General features: G+C 36.9%; 1 protein-coding gene across 10 annotated transcripts in view; it reads right to left on the bottom strand.

Moving 5' to 3' along the window:
- Window positions 1-18,633, bottom strand: part of PHF14 (PHD finger protein 14) — a 181,307-nt gene extending 162,674 nt beyond the window's left edge. For all 10 annotated transcript variants that reach the window (XM_075492887.1, XM_075492889.1, XM_075492888.1 and 7 more), the window contains exons 1-4: window positions 18,295-18,633; window positions 17,950-18,060; window positions 6,855-7,504; window positions 1,920-2,064 (exon numbers count right to left, since the gene is read on the bottom strand). In XM_075492887.1, the coding sequence (XP_075349002.1) occupies window positions 1,920-2,064; window positions 6,855-7,504; window positions 17,950-18,060; window positions 18,295-18,628 (1,240 nt within the window). In that variant the 5' untranslated portion in view covers window positions 18,629-18,633. The remainder of the gene's footprint in view (window positions 1-1,919; window positions 2,065-6,854; window positions 7,505-17,949; window positions 18,061-18,294) is intronic.
- Window positions 18,634-18,840: the final 207 nt, after the last annotated feature.

The raw sequence follows: 18,840 nt of genomic DNA, 5'->3' as shown, positions 1-18,840 counted from the left end.
ACTATAGGGAATCTTTGCCTGTAACACTTTAAAAAGAAGAATGGAGGCAATTACTTTAGACAGATTTTGAACTACTAAAGTTCAAGTGACTTTTGAACTATGGAACTATTTTCCTGTGGAGGAAAGCCAGCTATAATCTTACCTTTTGTAGGGACAAAGGTTTAGCAAACTAAACAAAATAAGGAAGTGATCTTTTGGGGATTTTTAAGGCACCCCTCTAGAATAAAAAACAAATTTGCCATCATTTTATTCTATAAAGGCAGAAGATCATTTTTCTATCGCAATCATTCTGCACGTTAACATGACTAACTGTACAATCATTAAATAAATCCTGCAGAATAATTTTCAGGGAGCTCCACAGCTTTAGGGTTTAGATGTATTGACCGTATATAATGTTTGGGGAATTCTCAAATAGGCATTCATAACTATCACCAAAAGACACTTCCATTCAATTTTTCTCTTCTCATGAGTTAATATTAGACTGTGCTAGGGAAAGAAAAAGTCTATGAAGATTCTATAAAACTAACTTTTAGTAGCTTACTGCATCTCAAATTGAATATATTCTGCACAGTATTTTCCAAGAACTTCACAGACAGAGGAAGGAATTCTGCAAGCATACCAAGACACCTAAATTTAGGAGTCCAACACTTGTTACAGTCCATGAAGACCTGACTAATGCCCTCAAATGCACCTAGAGTATGATTCAGCTCATCATAAATTAGGTCAACTAAATTGTTCTCTAAGCTCCGCTGACAGTACTGATTAGCTCTTCAAAGGACCACAACAGAAGTTCAGGAGTTAGAGTACATGTTGACACTTAATATAAGGCACCCGAACCTGAGGACAGAAATTCCATCCTCAGTTTCCTAACTGATGTTAAGCAAAGAATTGAACTACAGCTCAATACATGAAAAATACTGTTTTGAAACAATTTTCAATCCGATATGAGAAAACAAAAGGGGAATAGGGGATTAAGAAAAGCACTTCCTACCTGAAAATGCATGCTAAACAGCTCAAAAAAAATTTAAAATGATGGGAGTTACATAAATTAAATAAATGCCTTTTATGCTTTTGAAGAATGAAAGTCTACCTTCTTTTCATTTCAAGGATTGAAGTAGTCTATCTCATTTTCCTTGGAAACCTTAAAAAAAAGTGAAGGCCTAAAAGGTACAGGATATCAGAAATGCTAAAAAAAAAAAAAAGAAACCTTATTAATGAAGAAAAAAAACAGTTTGGGTTTGGTTTTTGGTTGGGTTTTTTTTTTTTTTTTCCGACAAAATGGGTATGCCTCTCTGTCTTAGGACCTACCCTACCTTCCATCTCAAGAGAAAGAGCAACAACACACAATATAGCCTCACCTTCCATGTAAGGCTATTAAAATTCCATATGCTCACCTCAGAATTGTTCTGGAAGTGTTTCTTTAAAACTAGAGCTCCTACATTTATAACACACACATAGACTAGATTTCGAAACAATTAGCAAAACAATGATTTGAGTATGTTTTAACTCTAAAATTTCCCCATTTCAAATTTTCAGTGAAAATTATGAGAAAGTTCAAGGCTAGCTGTTTTCACTTATAACTAAATGCCATCGACAATTCCTTTCTCTTCTCCTCCCCATCATCATATACTTAATGTAATATCCTAAAGCCCTGAAAATACAATCTATAGCTCCAGTTTTTGCATACTGCGATTTATTATATAGGTATCTATAGACCATGTCCTGTCCCATAGTTGCTTATATTTGCTTCACTAAAGTAGAAGATAGTTGTTTCTCCGCTAAAAAGCATCCATGTAGTATTACAAAAAATTACCTGCCAGAGTTCAAAGGCTTCATCTTTTTAAAGAAAGCAAGTCAACATTTTATTAAAAGCAAAGCATATGCTTTCCTCCCACAATGAGAATGAAGGGTTGTATTACCTTCATGCACTGTTATTCCACAGTTGTCACACTGGATTATTTCATCAGCATCTTCACTGTTATCTCCAAGACAAACGCAACAAATCAAAATATGGTCCATTTTCTGGGAACTCCAATTTTGAGACTTCTCAAGGATCAATGAGTCCTAATATTGAAAAATGAAGACACATGGATTATGCCAGGAACTTCAATTTTATTTAAAACAAAGAAAAGATCTGTTATTTGCTCAATTTTGAACAACAAACAAAAAAAGATGGAAAATTATTTTCCCAAGAATAAAAGCTTCTTTGTTGTCAAAACATTTAAACTTCATCCACAAATATAAGAGCTGGGAGAAAAGATGGATACAATCTGATCTCAATATACCTAGAGATCTGTTAAGATCCAAAGGCCAGAGTAGGGTCTTATTTCCTCAGACAGAAACATACATGTCTTTAAACCATTTATGTTCTACAAAAAGGAACAAGTACACACACCTAAGAAACCATTTAAAAGCAAAAAAACCCCCACCAAGGCCAAGGTGACCTTCAAATGTCCCAACATTGAGAAAAGTTGCTTCATTTTTTTAAAATTTGCACCTTCCAAAAAAAAAAAAAAGAAATGTCACATAGATCTTAAAAATCTGAAAATAAACAGCTAACACAAGCCTGCCAAGTCTTCACTTATGTAAAATATAACAAATTATCAACTCAGTTCTATTTTGTTGTAATGCAAATTTATATGTCTCTATGGTATACCATATGATTTATTAAAGCTGTAACAACTTATTTTCTTCTGATTACATACAGGAGTAAGGATTTGCAGAACAAGTACATTGCGCTGTTTTGGCAACCTTCAATGTGAACTACACTACTTAAAAAGAATGTGGCTTTTAATAGGGAATTTCTCTAAAGAAACATAGAAAAGTGTTTCACAAACCAAATAAAGCCATCTGTAAATTTTAATTTTTTTCATAAACATCTTTAGGCTTATTATTTTCATTGTGAGGTACAGCCACTGAGTCTTCAGCAGTTTCATGGCTTCCACACATTTTATTTTATTTTTATACTAAAAGCAAACACTGAGCTTGAACTACCTTCACTGGTGATATGAAGGCATATAGGGAAGTGTGAAATTAGGCACACCAGTAAAAATTAATCATTGCAGGATAAAGAAATAGCAATAGTTTCATAGCAGATGCTGACAGTTCAAGCCTAAATGGCATCCATTCAATATATGAGAGATCTAAGAATATTCTAAAACTGATATGGTATCCTATGAGAAAAAAAAAAAATAAGGCTGGGAGATGCCCTCTCAAACATCTTTTTCATATTCCAACCCCCCATTTATGACATAAAACATAGCATCAGTACTGTGCCTGTGTAGCCTAAGTAGATAGAAAGTATCATGAATGCTACCTGAAGTAGGTATTCTTCCTCAAGGATCTTAAATTCTCACACTAATCTATGCAATCATGATAGCCTCTCAATCTGATACAGTAAGTCTCCACACAAAATTTTCAATGAATCATTAATGAAGTTTCCTTGTACTTTAGGTTTATGTGGGCAGGCATTTGGGGGGTGAGGGGGGAAATCTTTGCTTGATTTTAAAGTAAGATAAAGGGGTAAAATAATCTTACCACCCAAAGCTGGACTGAAAGAGTTTACCTCAAGTAATAGAGGTGGCTTGTTATAATGTTTTTGACCTAGGAAAGGTCAAACACATATTTCTAGCACTTAGGAAAGGCTTCTGGATCTCCTATCCATTTTCTCTAAACAATGTAAGGAAACATGACCTGTAAAAAAAAACCTCATCTAGAGGTAAAAATTAAAGATTATACAACCATTCACATGGTCATGCTTGCTTACAGGAAGGCTACTAATTGTGAAAAAATACAAAATTCTTCCCTACAGAGTTCAGACTTAGGAGCATTTCTTCCAACATCCTCCTTTTAGGACAAAGTTGCAAAGCGTTTTGAGGAAAGCAAGAAACTTGCACATTTTTTTCAAAAATACTGTGGCCCATCATTACTCAGAATACCCACATTTAGCTTACCATTCACATTACAGATAGGAAAACAGCAGTAGATAGTCCCTAACTTTGGCAGATTAATTGTGCAATGGCACGGACTTCTCAGACGCATCTCACAACTCTACAGAAATCAGCTTTTTCTGACAGTACATTTGACTTACACCGTTATTTGGCTTCACTAACAGAAGCTTAAAAGAAATCTGCGATCTCTACTGTTATAGAAGCCCAAGGTCTGGTAATCAAAAAAAAAGAAAAAAAAAAAAAAAAAGAAACCCCAAACTATTACTTTAAATTAAGTAAACAGAATTGCACTGTAAAAACAACACTGAAATAACAATAGCTGTTTAGGCAGTGAGAACATATGCAAACATGGGTAAAAAAGAAGAAACAAGCAATGATGGAAGGGCATCAAATTTGGATCTAATGTTAGGATCCCCATCCATTATGATTTACCTTATGTGAAGACAGCCAACAAGTCAAACAGAGCAGCAGAATGACTTAATTTTCTATGCAGACATGGAGAGGGAGTGATCTGGAACGTATGCTGCTCTCCCCTGCTTAGTCCATGTAAGCACCTGAAAGACCCCATCCCAGAAGCTGACCCTACTTGTCTAAAGCATGGGAACTTTTACTTAAGAGATGGTAACTGCTGCCACCTCCTGAACAAGTCCTGTTCCCTACTCAAGTAACAGAAAGGATTTCAGCTGAATCACTATGTAACTCCCATTTCTGTGGTGTTAATGAAGAAAGTGAGCATTTCAAGCTATATGCCTATATATTTCTAACTTTAAAGGAATTAAAAAAAAAAAATAGCCACCTCACTGAGAATAGAAGAATCCCACAGAGGTACCAATTATAAAAACAGAAAAGCACCATTTATCTATTAATGATGCTTGACCCTAGGAAAAAAAAGCTAAGTTTGTCTTCTGTGCTTAATACAGTAGAAAAGCACATAGTATTTCATTACAGCACAGGTTATAATACTGTATATCCAGACCTCAAAATATTTTTGTAAAATGTAGAAAAATAAAATAAAAATCACGCAGGAACAAAAACCAAACAACCCAGCCCCAACATCCCCCCAACATCCAGCCCCAAAAAGTAAGTAAAGGAAAGGAAGAATGCATATTAAGGACACTGCTATATGTTCAGAGTTAATTACCTGAACATTCTTTCATAAATTAATTATGCATTCAGACATCTGTTTTTCTAAGAACTTAGCTTCTGCAGTGTAAAGAGATTTTGCTAGATTTGCCTGCTAGATACGTTTTGTTTGGGGTTTTTTTTACTATTTTAAAATATTGTAGTAGTGGAGAGTATACTGTTAGAATACAGTTGAATATAAATCTAAAAACTACAGTCTATAATCCAGTCTACAGATACTTACTGTTGCAAAACTTCTTGTTAAAGACCTATTCATAAACAGTACTTTGCTTTAAATGCAGTAAATTATCAGTTACAAAATTAGAATTTGAACTTCAAATTTTCAAATTTTTATTTTATCTTTTGATCAATGTCCTAAATCCAAGGCAAGAACAGAATCTGAGGTCCATGTATATTAAGAAGCTTTGCAAAAGATACATCAGAGACAGCTCTGGTTTTCTGAAACAGGGCTAATTTTCCAAGTCAATGGAAATTATAGACATATTCAAGAATATATCCTGAATAATGTAGACTCACATTCCACTCTGATATGGAAAACAACTCTGAAAGAAAACTGCCTATCTCTATTTGAAGTTCTGATCATCAGTACTGGTAGAGCACTTTCAGCTCCTGAGCCAAGAGAATACAGGTAATGACACTAGAATTACAGAGCTAGACAATGAAAGAAGATGCCTATACAAAAAGTGAAAAAAACCACCAAACAAATTATGCCTTTTTTTTCCCAATCACAATTATTACTAGTAATTGAAACAGCACAGCTCGTTCACAATCATATATATAAAATACGTAACAAAGTATCTGAAACGGAGACAACTGATTCTTCCAAATACTCTGTTTAGTTCCCTGTCATTTTACACATTAAAATAAAGATTAAATGGAACAGCAGAACTTTAAATAGTGCCATACCATTATCATTTATCAAATGTTATGTTGACATTGCAATTATTTCCAGAAAACTGAATGGAGATTTTACAGCAACTCTTTTTACTTTGTTCAAGATTTTGCTGCTGCAGGACATGAAGTCAACCATCCTGACAACCTAATATCTTTATTTTTCCACAGGCACAACCCTTAGGCAACTGTAATTGTGCATAGAAAAAAAAGTTGCATTATTAAACACTTAACATATAATTTTCACATTCTGCAATTAGAAGATATTTAATATAATAATAGTTCCCAAATACTTTTTAGTACTGTAAGAAATTACTTCATTTGTGAGCATTATAAGCAAACCCAACATAAATTATCATGATTATCCTATTTGATTTTAAACCCAGTGTGCGTATTTCTTTACTTAAGAGTTCTTCTATCAGTGAACTTAGTATTCAGACTTCGATGTTTGTCACAAAGAAGGGCTAGGATAAAGAATAACCTATCATTTTGCTATTTTATGAATATGTCACAGATGCTTTTAACTTTTAGAACATTAGAGATATGCAACATTTACACTAAAACAGAACTAAAAGTCTCGCTAATACATGTTGATTTGCATACTGGACCTCCTAGTTGCTTTAGAACTAATCCAACCCCCCCTAAAGCCAAGAGATGTCTCTCTATTGACTTTAGTGGCATTAGATTGGCCAAATGGTCCAAGCAAGGTTATTTAATATGCAGTGTCTATTTAGCACAATTTTGCTGCTTTGCTTATTCCTGTAAACACAATTCCAGCCAATCAGTTTAACTTTTCAAATTAACAGAATAGCTACTGGAGAGTAGTTTCCATTTGTCAACAGATATATTATAGAAAGTTGGTTGCACTACCTCATTACTCTTGCTTTGTGAAAGAGCCAGGCTATCATTTGTCAATTCCTCATCATCTGCATTATTCCTGTTAAGAACTTTACTCTTCTTCTTCTTGGATCCTCCATCACTAGCCGTGCTGCTATTATCTTCTTCATTACCTTCCTCATCATTGTCGTCCTCATCACTTCCACTCCCATCATCTTCATCATCCTCATTATCTCCATCGCTCCCCTCTTTTCGCAGTGCGTTTTTTCCTTTTTTTTTCTCAGCAGTAGGCCGCCAGTCATTGTCATCTTCACTATCATAGTCATCCATATCATTTAGTTCTTCCATCGATACAAAATCCAGCAAAGGTCGGTTCCTGCGCAAATTCCATTTTTTTGGTTCATTTGTTTGCTCATCAGCCACAGCATCAGGTTCAGCTGCTTTCTCTTTCTCTTTCTTCTTTTTTGGCTTTTCTTCTTCATCATCTTGCTCTTTCTTTTCAGTTTTAATTACCTCTTTGTCTGCTGTTGGCACCTCTTCTTCAGTGGAGCTTTTTGGCTGTTGCTCTTCTACTTTCTCTTCTGCTGGTTCCTCCTCCAAGATATTTTCTTCTGATTCAGTACAGGAACCTTCACCACTGTCCTTTGATGCATCTTCACTCCCATGACCACTTCCTTCAGAATCTGTTGAGCATATGAAAATTTAAAAAAAGTTCCGACACAAATGTACCCCCAAAAATAAAATCTGTTGAAGCAAGTTGTTAAACAAAAGAATGATGCATGTTCCTCCCTCATAAGGTATTCCACCTATTTTTTCAGCTGGTGTCCAAATACTGCTATTTCGAGTGGTATGTTGAGAATCTGTTAAACATGAGTGCATTTTAAGATGGCAAAAAAAAGATGGCAGAATTTAGTAAATGAACGTTAAATGTTCCTTTGAACTGCAGCTCATATTAACAATAAGCAGTAGCACAGAATAATTTCCATATGAAGTCACATCTTAAAGAAAGAGCATTCCAGTTCTTAATTTCTGGAGGCGTTTTCTAAATCTTCACATTAAGATAGCTACCCAATCAAAGAGATTTAAAATTACAAAATTAAGAGTTTACGTAACAAGTACTAACAATAGTATGGATAATCCCTCACCTTCATTTTTAGTACAGGTTTGTTTTTCTACATTTGGGGGCTCTTTTAATTTCCAATGTTATTTCACTTATTAATCCCACATAAACTATGCCTCATTCAGTGTTGCAGCTGCACAACAATGCATACATTCTAACCTTATACCACTCATATGGTATTGTTCTGTGTGTAGTCAGTATTTCCATTAATTAACACAGGCCAATCTGTGCAATAAAAAGGAACAGAAGAGCATTTGTATGAAAAAAAAATCACAAAAATAAGGCATCTGTACTATAAAGTACATGAAAAAACTATTGAAAAACATGACAAGTGAACTTGTTAAATTTTATAAACATCATCCACCTTGACTATCTCTCATCTTATATTCATCTACTACTTTTCATTTAAAATATTAGTTTTAATGAAGAAAAACTCAGAAAATATTTTCTTTAATTAACAAGAAAATATAAAGTTGTTTGATCCAATGCAGGGATCAATTAAGTAATGGCTACAGTTTTCAGTTTGCTCAGAGCCATCACCAAGTTCTTGATGCACTGTCACACAGATGTAAAGAAGAAACATGTTGATGCTTGCAAATTAAAAAAAAAAATCCCTAATCACTTTAGTTATCACACACAAAAAACCACCACTCAGTATCACCTTACACAGAGAATTTCTGTGCACATACATCTCTGTATAAAGCCAAATAAAAAACAGTGGGGCCAGTGTGTTACACACTTCACGTGGCATTTATTTCCACCCTACAGAACACTGTCTATGACTAGCCAGTAACTCAGTTCTTACTTCGACATAACGGTCAGTTTTGTCTTTTTCTGTGTATACCTGTATGTGAAAGTATTTGATAAGGAGTTTATATCATTATCAACAAAAAAATCCATCAGCACTGCTACTACTGATTGGGATATTAATGTTATCAGTCCCCTTACAAGCTAATAGAAAGTAAAAGTTTCCTGAAAACGTTCTAACCTTTAGAGAGCCAGAAAAAAAAAAAAGAGAATGCAGTAACACAAGTTCTTGTACAGTCTTTTGAGAAAATAATAATTCAGTCACTTCCCTATGCCTACCAGCCTTAATGGTAGTAAGGGAAGTACAACATAATTAACTGAAGTTTTGAAATAGTAGAACACTCTTCAGGTATGCCTAAGGAATAAAAAACAGTTAACTAATATGCAATCTAAAAAGGTATTTTTCAATTACAATAGCTTTGTTTGGATACATATTCATGGACCTGTTAGAGTGGGTTCAGAGAAGGGCCATGAAAATGGCCAGAGGGCTGAAAACACCTCTCCTGCAAATAAAGGCTGAGAGATTTGGGGTTGTTCAACCTGGAGAAGACAAGGCTCTGAGGAGACCTTCTTGTGGCCTTTCGATATATAAAGGGGGCTTATAAGAAAGAGACTTTTTACCAAGGTCTGTAGTGACAGGAAAAGGGGGACCGGTTTTAAACTGAAAGAGGGTAGGGTTTGGATTGCACATAAGGAAGAAACTTTTTACAATGAAGGTGGTGAGACCCTGGAACAGGTTGCCCAGAGATGTGGATGCCCCATCACTGCAAGTGTTCAAGGTCAGGTTGGATGGGCTTTGAGCAACCTGATCTAGTGAAAGATGTTCCTGCCCATGGCAGGGGGTTGGCCTACATGATCTTTAAAGGTCCCTTCCAACCCAAACCATTCTATGATATTTGCCAGCTCTCACAAACAATTTACAAGTAACTCCTAAAGCTAGATTCTCATACTAGACATTTATATTATAAATTAAATGCCATATGTACGTTCAAAAGCAAAATGTATTTTTCTATCTCATTTCACAGGTTCTGAGTGCCAATGTGCACTACTTGCCTCACCGTAAATAAGGTAGTATAGGGTTTTGCCATGTTAAAATTAATTGAACTGGATTTTTAAGTTACCTTATATTATTTTCTTTTGTTTTACTTCCCCACCATAACTCCATGACAGTAATTTGTTTGGATGCTTTAACTGTGCTGTTCCATTTCTAAATATGCTTAGAATTCTTGTGAATTTAAGCTTCCACTTCATTTGGGGGGGAATCTTAGCCTGGGTATAGTTTGACCTTTAACAGCACTCTAAATACCAACAGTGATTCTTGTACATCAATACTACAGCACTGAGAATATTCTTTAGCTGCTTTATGCCATGCAGACAATATAAAGCAAAGAACAAATAAACATTAGTTACATTCACTGCTCTCCTTCAAATTCTTTTTGCCTTATGCCTGCACATTATGCTTTGTATTCTCCTTTCTGCGTGCATGTACACATCAGAGATACCTATAGTAAGGAATATCCCTCTTCTGTCTGAATGCATCCACTGTGATAGGTACTTTTCTGGAAAGAGCTATTCTGTGATAACAGCTATTTTTGCAGGTGTTCTTCTGTCAGATGCACTTTCAGTTAGGAAGAGGCTGTAGTATACAATTTTCTCCTTGAAAGAAATTCTTAAAGAATGGCTCTTTCAAATTGACAACCATATCATGTCATTGCCTATGGGAGAGAAGTCAAGCTACTCTCAGTGAAACATGGGGCCAGATACACAGTCAAATAGTGAAGAATACAGAGTTGCACTGAGAACAAATATGAGAGATAACAGTTGTGAGAAAAGCATCATTTATTTCTGTACACCTTGTACCTTTAGCTCTACTGAGCACAACAGCAGGTGGCAGTAAAATTCAAAGAGGATAATTCTGAGAGGAATTCTCCAGGACAGAACATTACGCTCCAGAATTAACATAAGAAAAAGTGTAATAAACAAAAGTGACTACTAATCTCCACATCAGCTGTGGAGGCTTGTATAATACATACTATGCACAAGACTTCAGGGGAAAGCTAATGAAATCACTACAGCAGTTACAAAATTCCTCCCAGGGTTTTGCAGGACCATTTTACAACCAGATTTAAACATGGTACCCCTCGATTTTTTTTTTAAACAGTCTAAGAAAATCCACGTATACAGAGAGTAAGTGTTACACTATATAAGTACATGGCCACCCACTCACAGAAGACAGGCTGATTCTTCAATGCAGTATTTAACTTAACAAGCAGCTCTGTGAAAAGCAGCTTTATTGCTTGTTTTTAAGTGAAGTCTGAAGGATAAGCTAAAGGAAATCACGGGCTTGATTTTGGGCTTGCCTCTTCCACTAACAAAGCCTAACCAACTCCAGATAGCAGAAGAGAAGCATCTGGCATCAGTTTGGGAAGTTCGGGGCGGCAGGGTTTGTTTTTGGTTTTTTTGGGTTTTGGGGTTTTTTTTGCACTGAGTCCTGTCTGGTTGAGTCTTACCCATGTGCTCAAAGGTACATACAAAGAATACAACCCAGGATCCTGGAATGCTGAAAAGGAGTGAAAAACCTGAAAAACTGAGCATGCAATACAGAAAACAACTACCATGTCTGAAGTTATTCCTACTAAATAATATTGTTCAATAATAATCTACAGGCATCATGTGAGAAGTCATCCAGCTCACAGTGTGCTTCACAATACCCTCTTTTCGAGGGTGGTAACAAAAAACAGGCTACAAGTGAGGTTAATTCTTTTGGAGGTTAAAGCCACTCGATCACCATCACCCTGTCTAGCGGTCCCTTAGCCTCTTTATCCCAATCACAAGGCAGACAACAAATCTTTGACATGATGATGTGAAATTACCTGGGTATCTCTGCTAAAACACCATGTTACACACCATGTACAATCCCTCACCCAGGTTGCCTGCATCCTGGCAGACGGGGAAAGTGGAAAGCACTGCAAAAAGTGTTTGTCAACAACAGCCTCTGCCCATAAACATCCTTACAAGAACAGCTCCAGAGTCACAAAAACTCCTTTGCATGTGTGCTATACCAAGCATGTGTAAAAGCCACTGTACTTCCCGTACGTCTGATCTAGAAATTGCAAATAATTTTAAAGACTCCAAATTACCTTAAGTAAATGCTTAAACTAACTAGAAAGTTCTGATATTAATAACGAGATGTAAAAATAAGGCAGGAAAACCTAGAACATATATGGAAAATATGAACTCTTAAATTGCCAAATGCAGAGCTGTATAACTCGTAAATTCCTGATCACATTTGTCTATTAGGCTAAACCCACAGAGGTTCATTATGCTAAGACCAATGTAACTATACTGAAAGCAAGAATTGAAAAGGCTTAATACTTCACTTTCATCATAACTTCAAAAAAGAGAATCTAGCATCAGTTAGATATTCGCCACTGGCTTTCTATGCTATTTTGCGGAGTATGGTGATTAAACATTGGTAGACATTGGCAATTCAACATTGGTAATGCCAGCAGTTTAAAAAAATGGAACTGTCCAAAGTAATGTAATTAATAATATACGAAACAAAAGCGACATATATTAAGATGTTACTGCTCTAAGGAGAGAAATTCACTTCTCAAATTACGTTTTGCAAAAAAGTATCTAAACTCTGTATTAACTGCAGATGTAGACTGGGCAGAGCAGGAAATGAAACTGATCACTGATCCACGATTACACTTGTTTCAGAAGATAAGTACTTAGTTTAGTAGAAAAAGGGATGGAAGAGGAACATAAATGAAAGTTGTTTTGTAAGCAATTTCCTCACTTCTACACTAGCAGTAATTATATCACACAGCATTTCAGCAGATGTCTATTCAAGTGGTAAAAGCACTCAAAATTAAAGGTGGCCAACTCTGACTTGAGTCATTGGGAACTGCCTTATTTACAGTGTTGTAACACAGATGGAATTGGTTACCCTACCTCCTGAATTTGCTTGACATTTCCAAGTTTCCCTGTTTTTAATGTTATCAAACTTTACTTGTTTGGGATGAAGTATTGCATGCCCCATGACTTCCCTCAGCAAAGCTACAGTCCTAAATAATCCATAAAATTGGATTCCAGTACAAATTATTGAATAGTGAGCTAGAATAGATATTCTTCCCAGAAACGCCTAAGAGTTTCACATCTTGTACTAGGGAAACGACATCTGGGAGACAGTTGAACATCTGTTTGGGACATGCTAAGTCTAAGTCTTTGAGGCACTGTAACAAGTATATAATCGAAACATCCCATCCTCACTGAGGATGTCTAGACTCCCAGAGGTAGCCAGGCTGCAAATAAACCATCCCACAAAGCTGGAGTTAATAAAGCGCAGAAGAACCTTCTCCATGTGGCAGGAAATACACAAGAGACGGACACACACACAAAAAAGAAGAGATGCAAGAGAAAGTAAAGTAGGAGTCGTTAAATAGGAGACCATGAAAATTCTGTTCAAGACAGACTGAACAGGCAGAACAACGCTGAACTGATGAGCTAGGGTTCCATAATGGACAGACAGACTGGAAAGACGAGGCACAAAGAGTCACAGCAGGGGGAAAACAAAGAAAAATAATGTCACCCCATCACTAAATCCACCCTGCCCAGACGCTGGAATGAGAGCCTAGATTTGTTACGTTACTCCTCTGCTGTCAGTAAACACACAGAAGAACAGAAATCTCAGTGTTTCCAAAGAGAATTCAAGTTCAAAATGCTTGTCAGTCACTCCAAAGTGTTACTTCAAGTGGCAGACATCTGTGCGGATAAAAGATCTCACCTGGGATGAAGATAACCCAAGAGAACATAATGCCCGTATTTTCCATTTTCTCAATGGGAAAAAGCCCTTGGGAATTCCACTCTGATGGACTACACATTACAGTTGCAAAGTCAAGCCTTGAAATTATTGCAAATTAAGATTGTGCAATTGTATGACAATTTACTAATGATTAGCTAATCAATATTTTCTCTTACCTTCACTGTCACCCTACAACTTTTCTGTTGCACATCATTTAAGTTTATTCTCAAAAACAAACATATTCGTTTCTTCACCAATATCTCAGTAGTGTTTATCACTATAGTATTTTGGTGCTTCACAATCATTTCTTTATACTACAATATCCTGTACAGGAAAGCAAAAGTGGAATCTCCTTTGTGCTAAGAGGAAACAAATTACAGAAAGATAAAGATATTTGCAACTTTTTATTTCTAGAGCAAGTGACAGGTTTTTCAGAATACCTAATATATGCATTTATATAGATCATTACACGTTTTAAACAGAGTTCCTACTGACCTCAATTGCAATAATAGTACATAATATTTATGCAAGTCAGGCTCCATGCTCAACACCAAAATAACAAAAACATTTACAAATGTCTCTAAAAATTTGAGTCTAGGAGACTTGTAGCAGAAGTAGTGACAGAATCCAGTTCTTCAAGGCAGCATTCAGCTACGCTCTTCTTAGCTACACTGAGACAGAGAGCCAGTCTTTAAATTGACCCATCATTCTTGTTCAGGGACCACACTACAGTTCTCTGCATCCTTTCAATTTCAGTATATGAGCTACCAAAACTGACCGACTTCACCGATGAGAGAGAAGAAAAGTGGTAAATCCTTGCTTTGGAATCCTGCTGGGAATTACTCTACAACTATACACTGATTTTGACATCAGTATATCTCCAGCTACTCTAATTAAATAAAAATTAAAAAAAAAAAACAAAACAAAAAAACCAAAGTATGCTCTAGTTAACTTAAAAGCAAAACTTCAAATAACTGATCTGTACTGTGAAACACATTATTAAAAAACTTCAGTTGAGTATATTACAGTACCATCATTTCAAGTCACATATTTGTACGCTCTGACTCCAAAGGGACAGTTTTTTGATTGATCCCACATTAAGATTACATATGACACTCTTACTTAAGGAACAAATTTTTCAAGTTGTTTATAAAAAACAGAAAAATACAGTACTTTAAAATATGGCATTACTACTTTCTATTACATAGAAACAGAGAAGCCATTAAAAAATTACTTCGTTCAATATTAACATGATGAAAAGCCCACAGGCCTGAAAACTATTTACATTAAGTAAATTTACAAGAATATAACAGTTCTAAAATCAGTTTCCGTAAAGAGACGTCAGAATGATGAGCTCTTTAAAGTGGAAATTGCCTGTTGGTGTGACCTAAATCCAAAAGAAAAGAAATTAACTACACTGTAAGTAAACACCATATCTCCTATGGATTTTTTTTTGGTGGAAATGGAGGTTAGGTGATTAGAAATATTTTCTGTAATGAAAAAAATTTACCAAGGCATCAGGACTCTGAATACAAAAATTCAGATATTCCAGTTCCTTCCTAAAAGTACTTAATACCAACTTCTCAAATCCTTACTGCATCTCATATTCCCAGAAATCTGACAGAACAATGAACATGTGTAAAAGCTTAAATGTTCAGGGCTCAGTCCTCCTAGACTTGCACAGTATCGTCTACTAGCACATATCACTTAACAACCTAAAGCTCATATGTATCGATGCAACACAATCAACAGGGAGTAAACAGCTTCAGAATTATTTTATTTCAGTATTTAAATAGTCCTTTAACTTTCAAATTTGTTTTGTTTTTTTAAACACCTACATGTGCATTTGTGAATCAAGTAAACATACACTGCAGAGCTGAGGAATTACCATATTTATGGGATTTTTCTGAGTGCATGAGTAGAATTTATGGTCATTTTCAATGTAGAAAGATTGTTTCTTCCTTCTGTCACATTTACCTCCCTTTGTAAGCAAACTACGCAATGAAATTCTGAATTCAAACAAATACTAAATACTGATTTGCAACAGGCTGCACATAGAGAAACCTCTATGGTCACTGAAAGAAGAAAAAGAGTAACAGCCGTGACCGTAATGGAGAAATACACATTATGCTTTGAAGGCTGAATCCACAGTGGAAAAAAGGAAAATATGTTTTCTATCAGTAACAATCCAGAAATTGTCTAGTAGGGCTGATTGCATGTCTACACACACATTCTTTATAAATATATCTCTGAAATTATCAATTTTATTTATATACACGTGTGTATAAAAACATCCCTTTACTTAAGCAGTTCTTCTACCCGAATCTAAATGGAGTAGGTACAACCAAATTTAAGGCTACGTTATACCAGCTTCATTTTAAATCAGCATAGATGTTCTGTTTCAAATATCCTGCAACTATCCATTTAACTTGTATTACACATACGAAATGTTTCTCTTTTCCTTCAACTTAAGAGGTTATATGTTTAATAACTTTCTATTCCCCTACTTCTCCAAATCCTCACAACTTTCTCCTTTCACACTGAAAATTTTTGAATCAAGTGTAAAATGTCAAACTCTGCTGCTGTTTCAAAGTTTTTTTCACTAACTTTTAAATTTTATTAAACAGAACATTAATTTCTACACGTTACAGATATAGGTTCTGAAATGTTAAAACAAAGCTGTATGAGATATATGAACACAAAACAGTAATTAGAAAAACATTTTATAAGTAGAACTTGGGTTTTTCCTCATATGCTTGTTTCAATTCAGTGTTGTTTTTCTAAGGGAAAAAAATCATCCAACTTCCTCAAAATGAAACTGAGATTGAAATACTCTCAGGGCTAGACACTGACACCCCCCCATGTGTACATACTATATCCTAAAAGTCAAAGAGGATATCAGTTACAAATGAACCCTCTGCATTTAGATATAGTTGAGTCAGGAAGCTTTATTCATTAGTTTTAATTAATTAATGACTGTCTTTTAATCAAATAATATATTGCTCTAGATTATGTGTCTATGTCCCATACTCCATTTCCAATTCTCCTTTTGCCTTAAATCCTGCCTACACTACTGTTCCAGAATAAGGAGATTTTTGGGGGGAACTAAAAATCATTTCCTTTTATAGCAAATTGTCTTTACAGAAGGCAGTGCCCTTACTCAAAAGAAAGGATCAAAAATCCCCAAAACAAGATTTAAAAAGTAAATGAAAAAAGCCCCCAAAAATCTTAGCATGAAATCGGTAAGATGACATCAGATTTATTCTCTTAAGTCATTGCAGTCTGCTTCTATGAGATCAACCAAGGGAAATATGTCTAAGCTTGAGAAAAAAAAAAAAACCAAAATAAGGACCACTGGGGCTTATCTTAAAACTGGCACTGGTGAAATGATCATTAAGCATTTTTAAGTTCACTAACAAGAAGAAACTTGCCAGATGTTAAAAAATAAGCCTTTAAATGGAGATGGGGAACATTTTTGCAAGATACATCCACATGAAAACATAGATCAGCGTCCCCAGTGCAGAAATAACAAAGTGATTTGACAAGCTGTCATAATGCTTCCCTTATATCTTATACATCCTGCATCTCCGCTTATTTCCCCGAGCATATGCCATAGAACATCCAGTGTGCAGTTTGTTCACAAACAGGTCCTGCCCCTTCTTTCCCTTCCCTCCAATATACTTGAATTTATTCATTTTATTTTGGCATCTTGTTTACTTTCAGTTTCTGTGTATGTTCACTGCAGATACAGGAATCTGCACATATAGAAAAGACTGCAGAACAAAAATACTCTAAGGCAAGGACTTGCTTTTAGTATGAAATGTGTAGACCTTTCTGCATAGCCATCTGAATGGACACCTTAAGTATGTCTATTGTAAAAAACAATAAAAACCTGAACTGAACCTGCTTAAGGCTTTCACTCACGGAGTGGAATTAACCTTGAGAAATAGGCAAGTTCTTAAGTCCACAACAAACTATTATCCAGACTGATTCAAAACAAATGGCTTTAGAGCATTCTTATTTCAATACTAAACGCAGTGAATATTTCAAAACTTATCTCTACACTGAAAAAATAAAAAGCAATAGATATAGCTAAGGTAGTCAGCACAGAAGCTACTCAAATGCTTCTACCAAAACTTGTTTCATAATCATGAGTTTTCTGTTGAGAAAAAATTAATTGCAACTGAAGTATTGTATGGATGTTTTGTTTAATCAGCTGTTTCTTATCCGCAGCATAAGAATTTCCAGTTATCCAATTGAGTCACTGAACTTCAAGTGGCTCCAAGTCACAACAGTTCACTAATACCATTCTGTCTCCCATATGATATTAAATGAGCAACCATAAAACAAAAATGAAGTAATTCTGAACCGAGGAGACGAGGAAGCATATTTACCTGAAGCATCTCCAACTTTAAAATCACTGTCATCAGAGCTATCATAATCTAAAGCTTCCAGCAGCGAAGCTGCCAAAGGCTTCACTTGTCTCCTCTTCGAACTGCGGTCCACTGCAGGAAAAAAAACATAGTATTGTTACTAGGTGGCATAATGAGAATTCAGCATGGTTAAAGACATTTAAATTAGAAGGAAAGGCAGAATGGCCATGACAGGCAGGGGCAGTCTCCGCCACGCCGCCCGAAGAGCAGCCGGCAGATGCAGACGGCACCGGGGTCCCGGAGACACTCGTTCCCACAGGTGAGGGAGGGGAGCGGCGGCACGCACACCGGGAAGGGTTTACCCACCGCTAACCAGCCAGGAGCTGCCTGCCCGGCGGAGCAGTGGTGCTCCCTTCAGGCGCCGGGAAACAACACGGCACCGTACCGGCCGCGGCTGGCGGGCTGCCCGCAGCCCCGGGCACTGGCAGGAGCCCCGGGGGAAGCTGGGCGGACACTGGGGTCGCCTGAGGCCCCCGGAGCCCCCAGCACCTCCAGACGTAGCGCCTTGACGTGATCCATCAGCGCCAGCGACGAGAGGCACGGGGAAAGGGCAGCCGGGGCCGCGGGGCGCCTGAGAGACGGCGATGCGCCCGCCCGCCCAGGGGGAAGGGGCGGGGGCACTCCGCGGGCACCCAGGCATCTCCCCGGGACAGGGGCGGGAAGAGCCGCTGAGGATCACTTACTAAAGCCTGCGCAGGTGAGCGGCGGGCGGGCAGGGGCCCTCGGGTGCAGCCGCCGCGGAGCCGCCGAGCCCCGGGCCCCTTCCCCAGACAATGGGCACGGCGGCGACCCGGATGCAGACCCGCGCCCGCCCGCCCGCGGCGGCCCGTCCCGCTGCTGCGCCTGCGCACC

This window comes from Mycteria americana, chromosome 2 (assembly GCF_035582795.1).
Source record: "Mycteria americana isolate JAX WOST 10 ecotype Jacksonville Zoo and Gardens chromosome 2, USCA_MyAme_1.0, whole genome shotgun sequence".
Taxonomy (NCBI): Eukaryota; Metazoa; Chordata; class Aves; order Ciconiiformes; family Ciconiidae; genus Mycteria; species Mycteria americana.
This window is presented reverse-complemented; position numbering and strand designations above follow the sequence as displayed.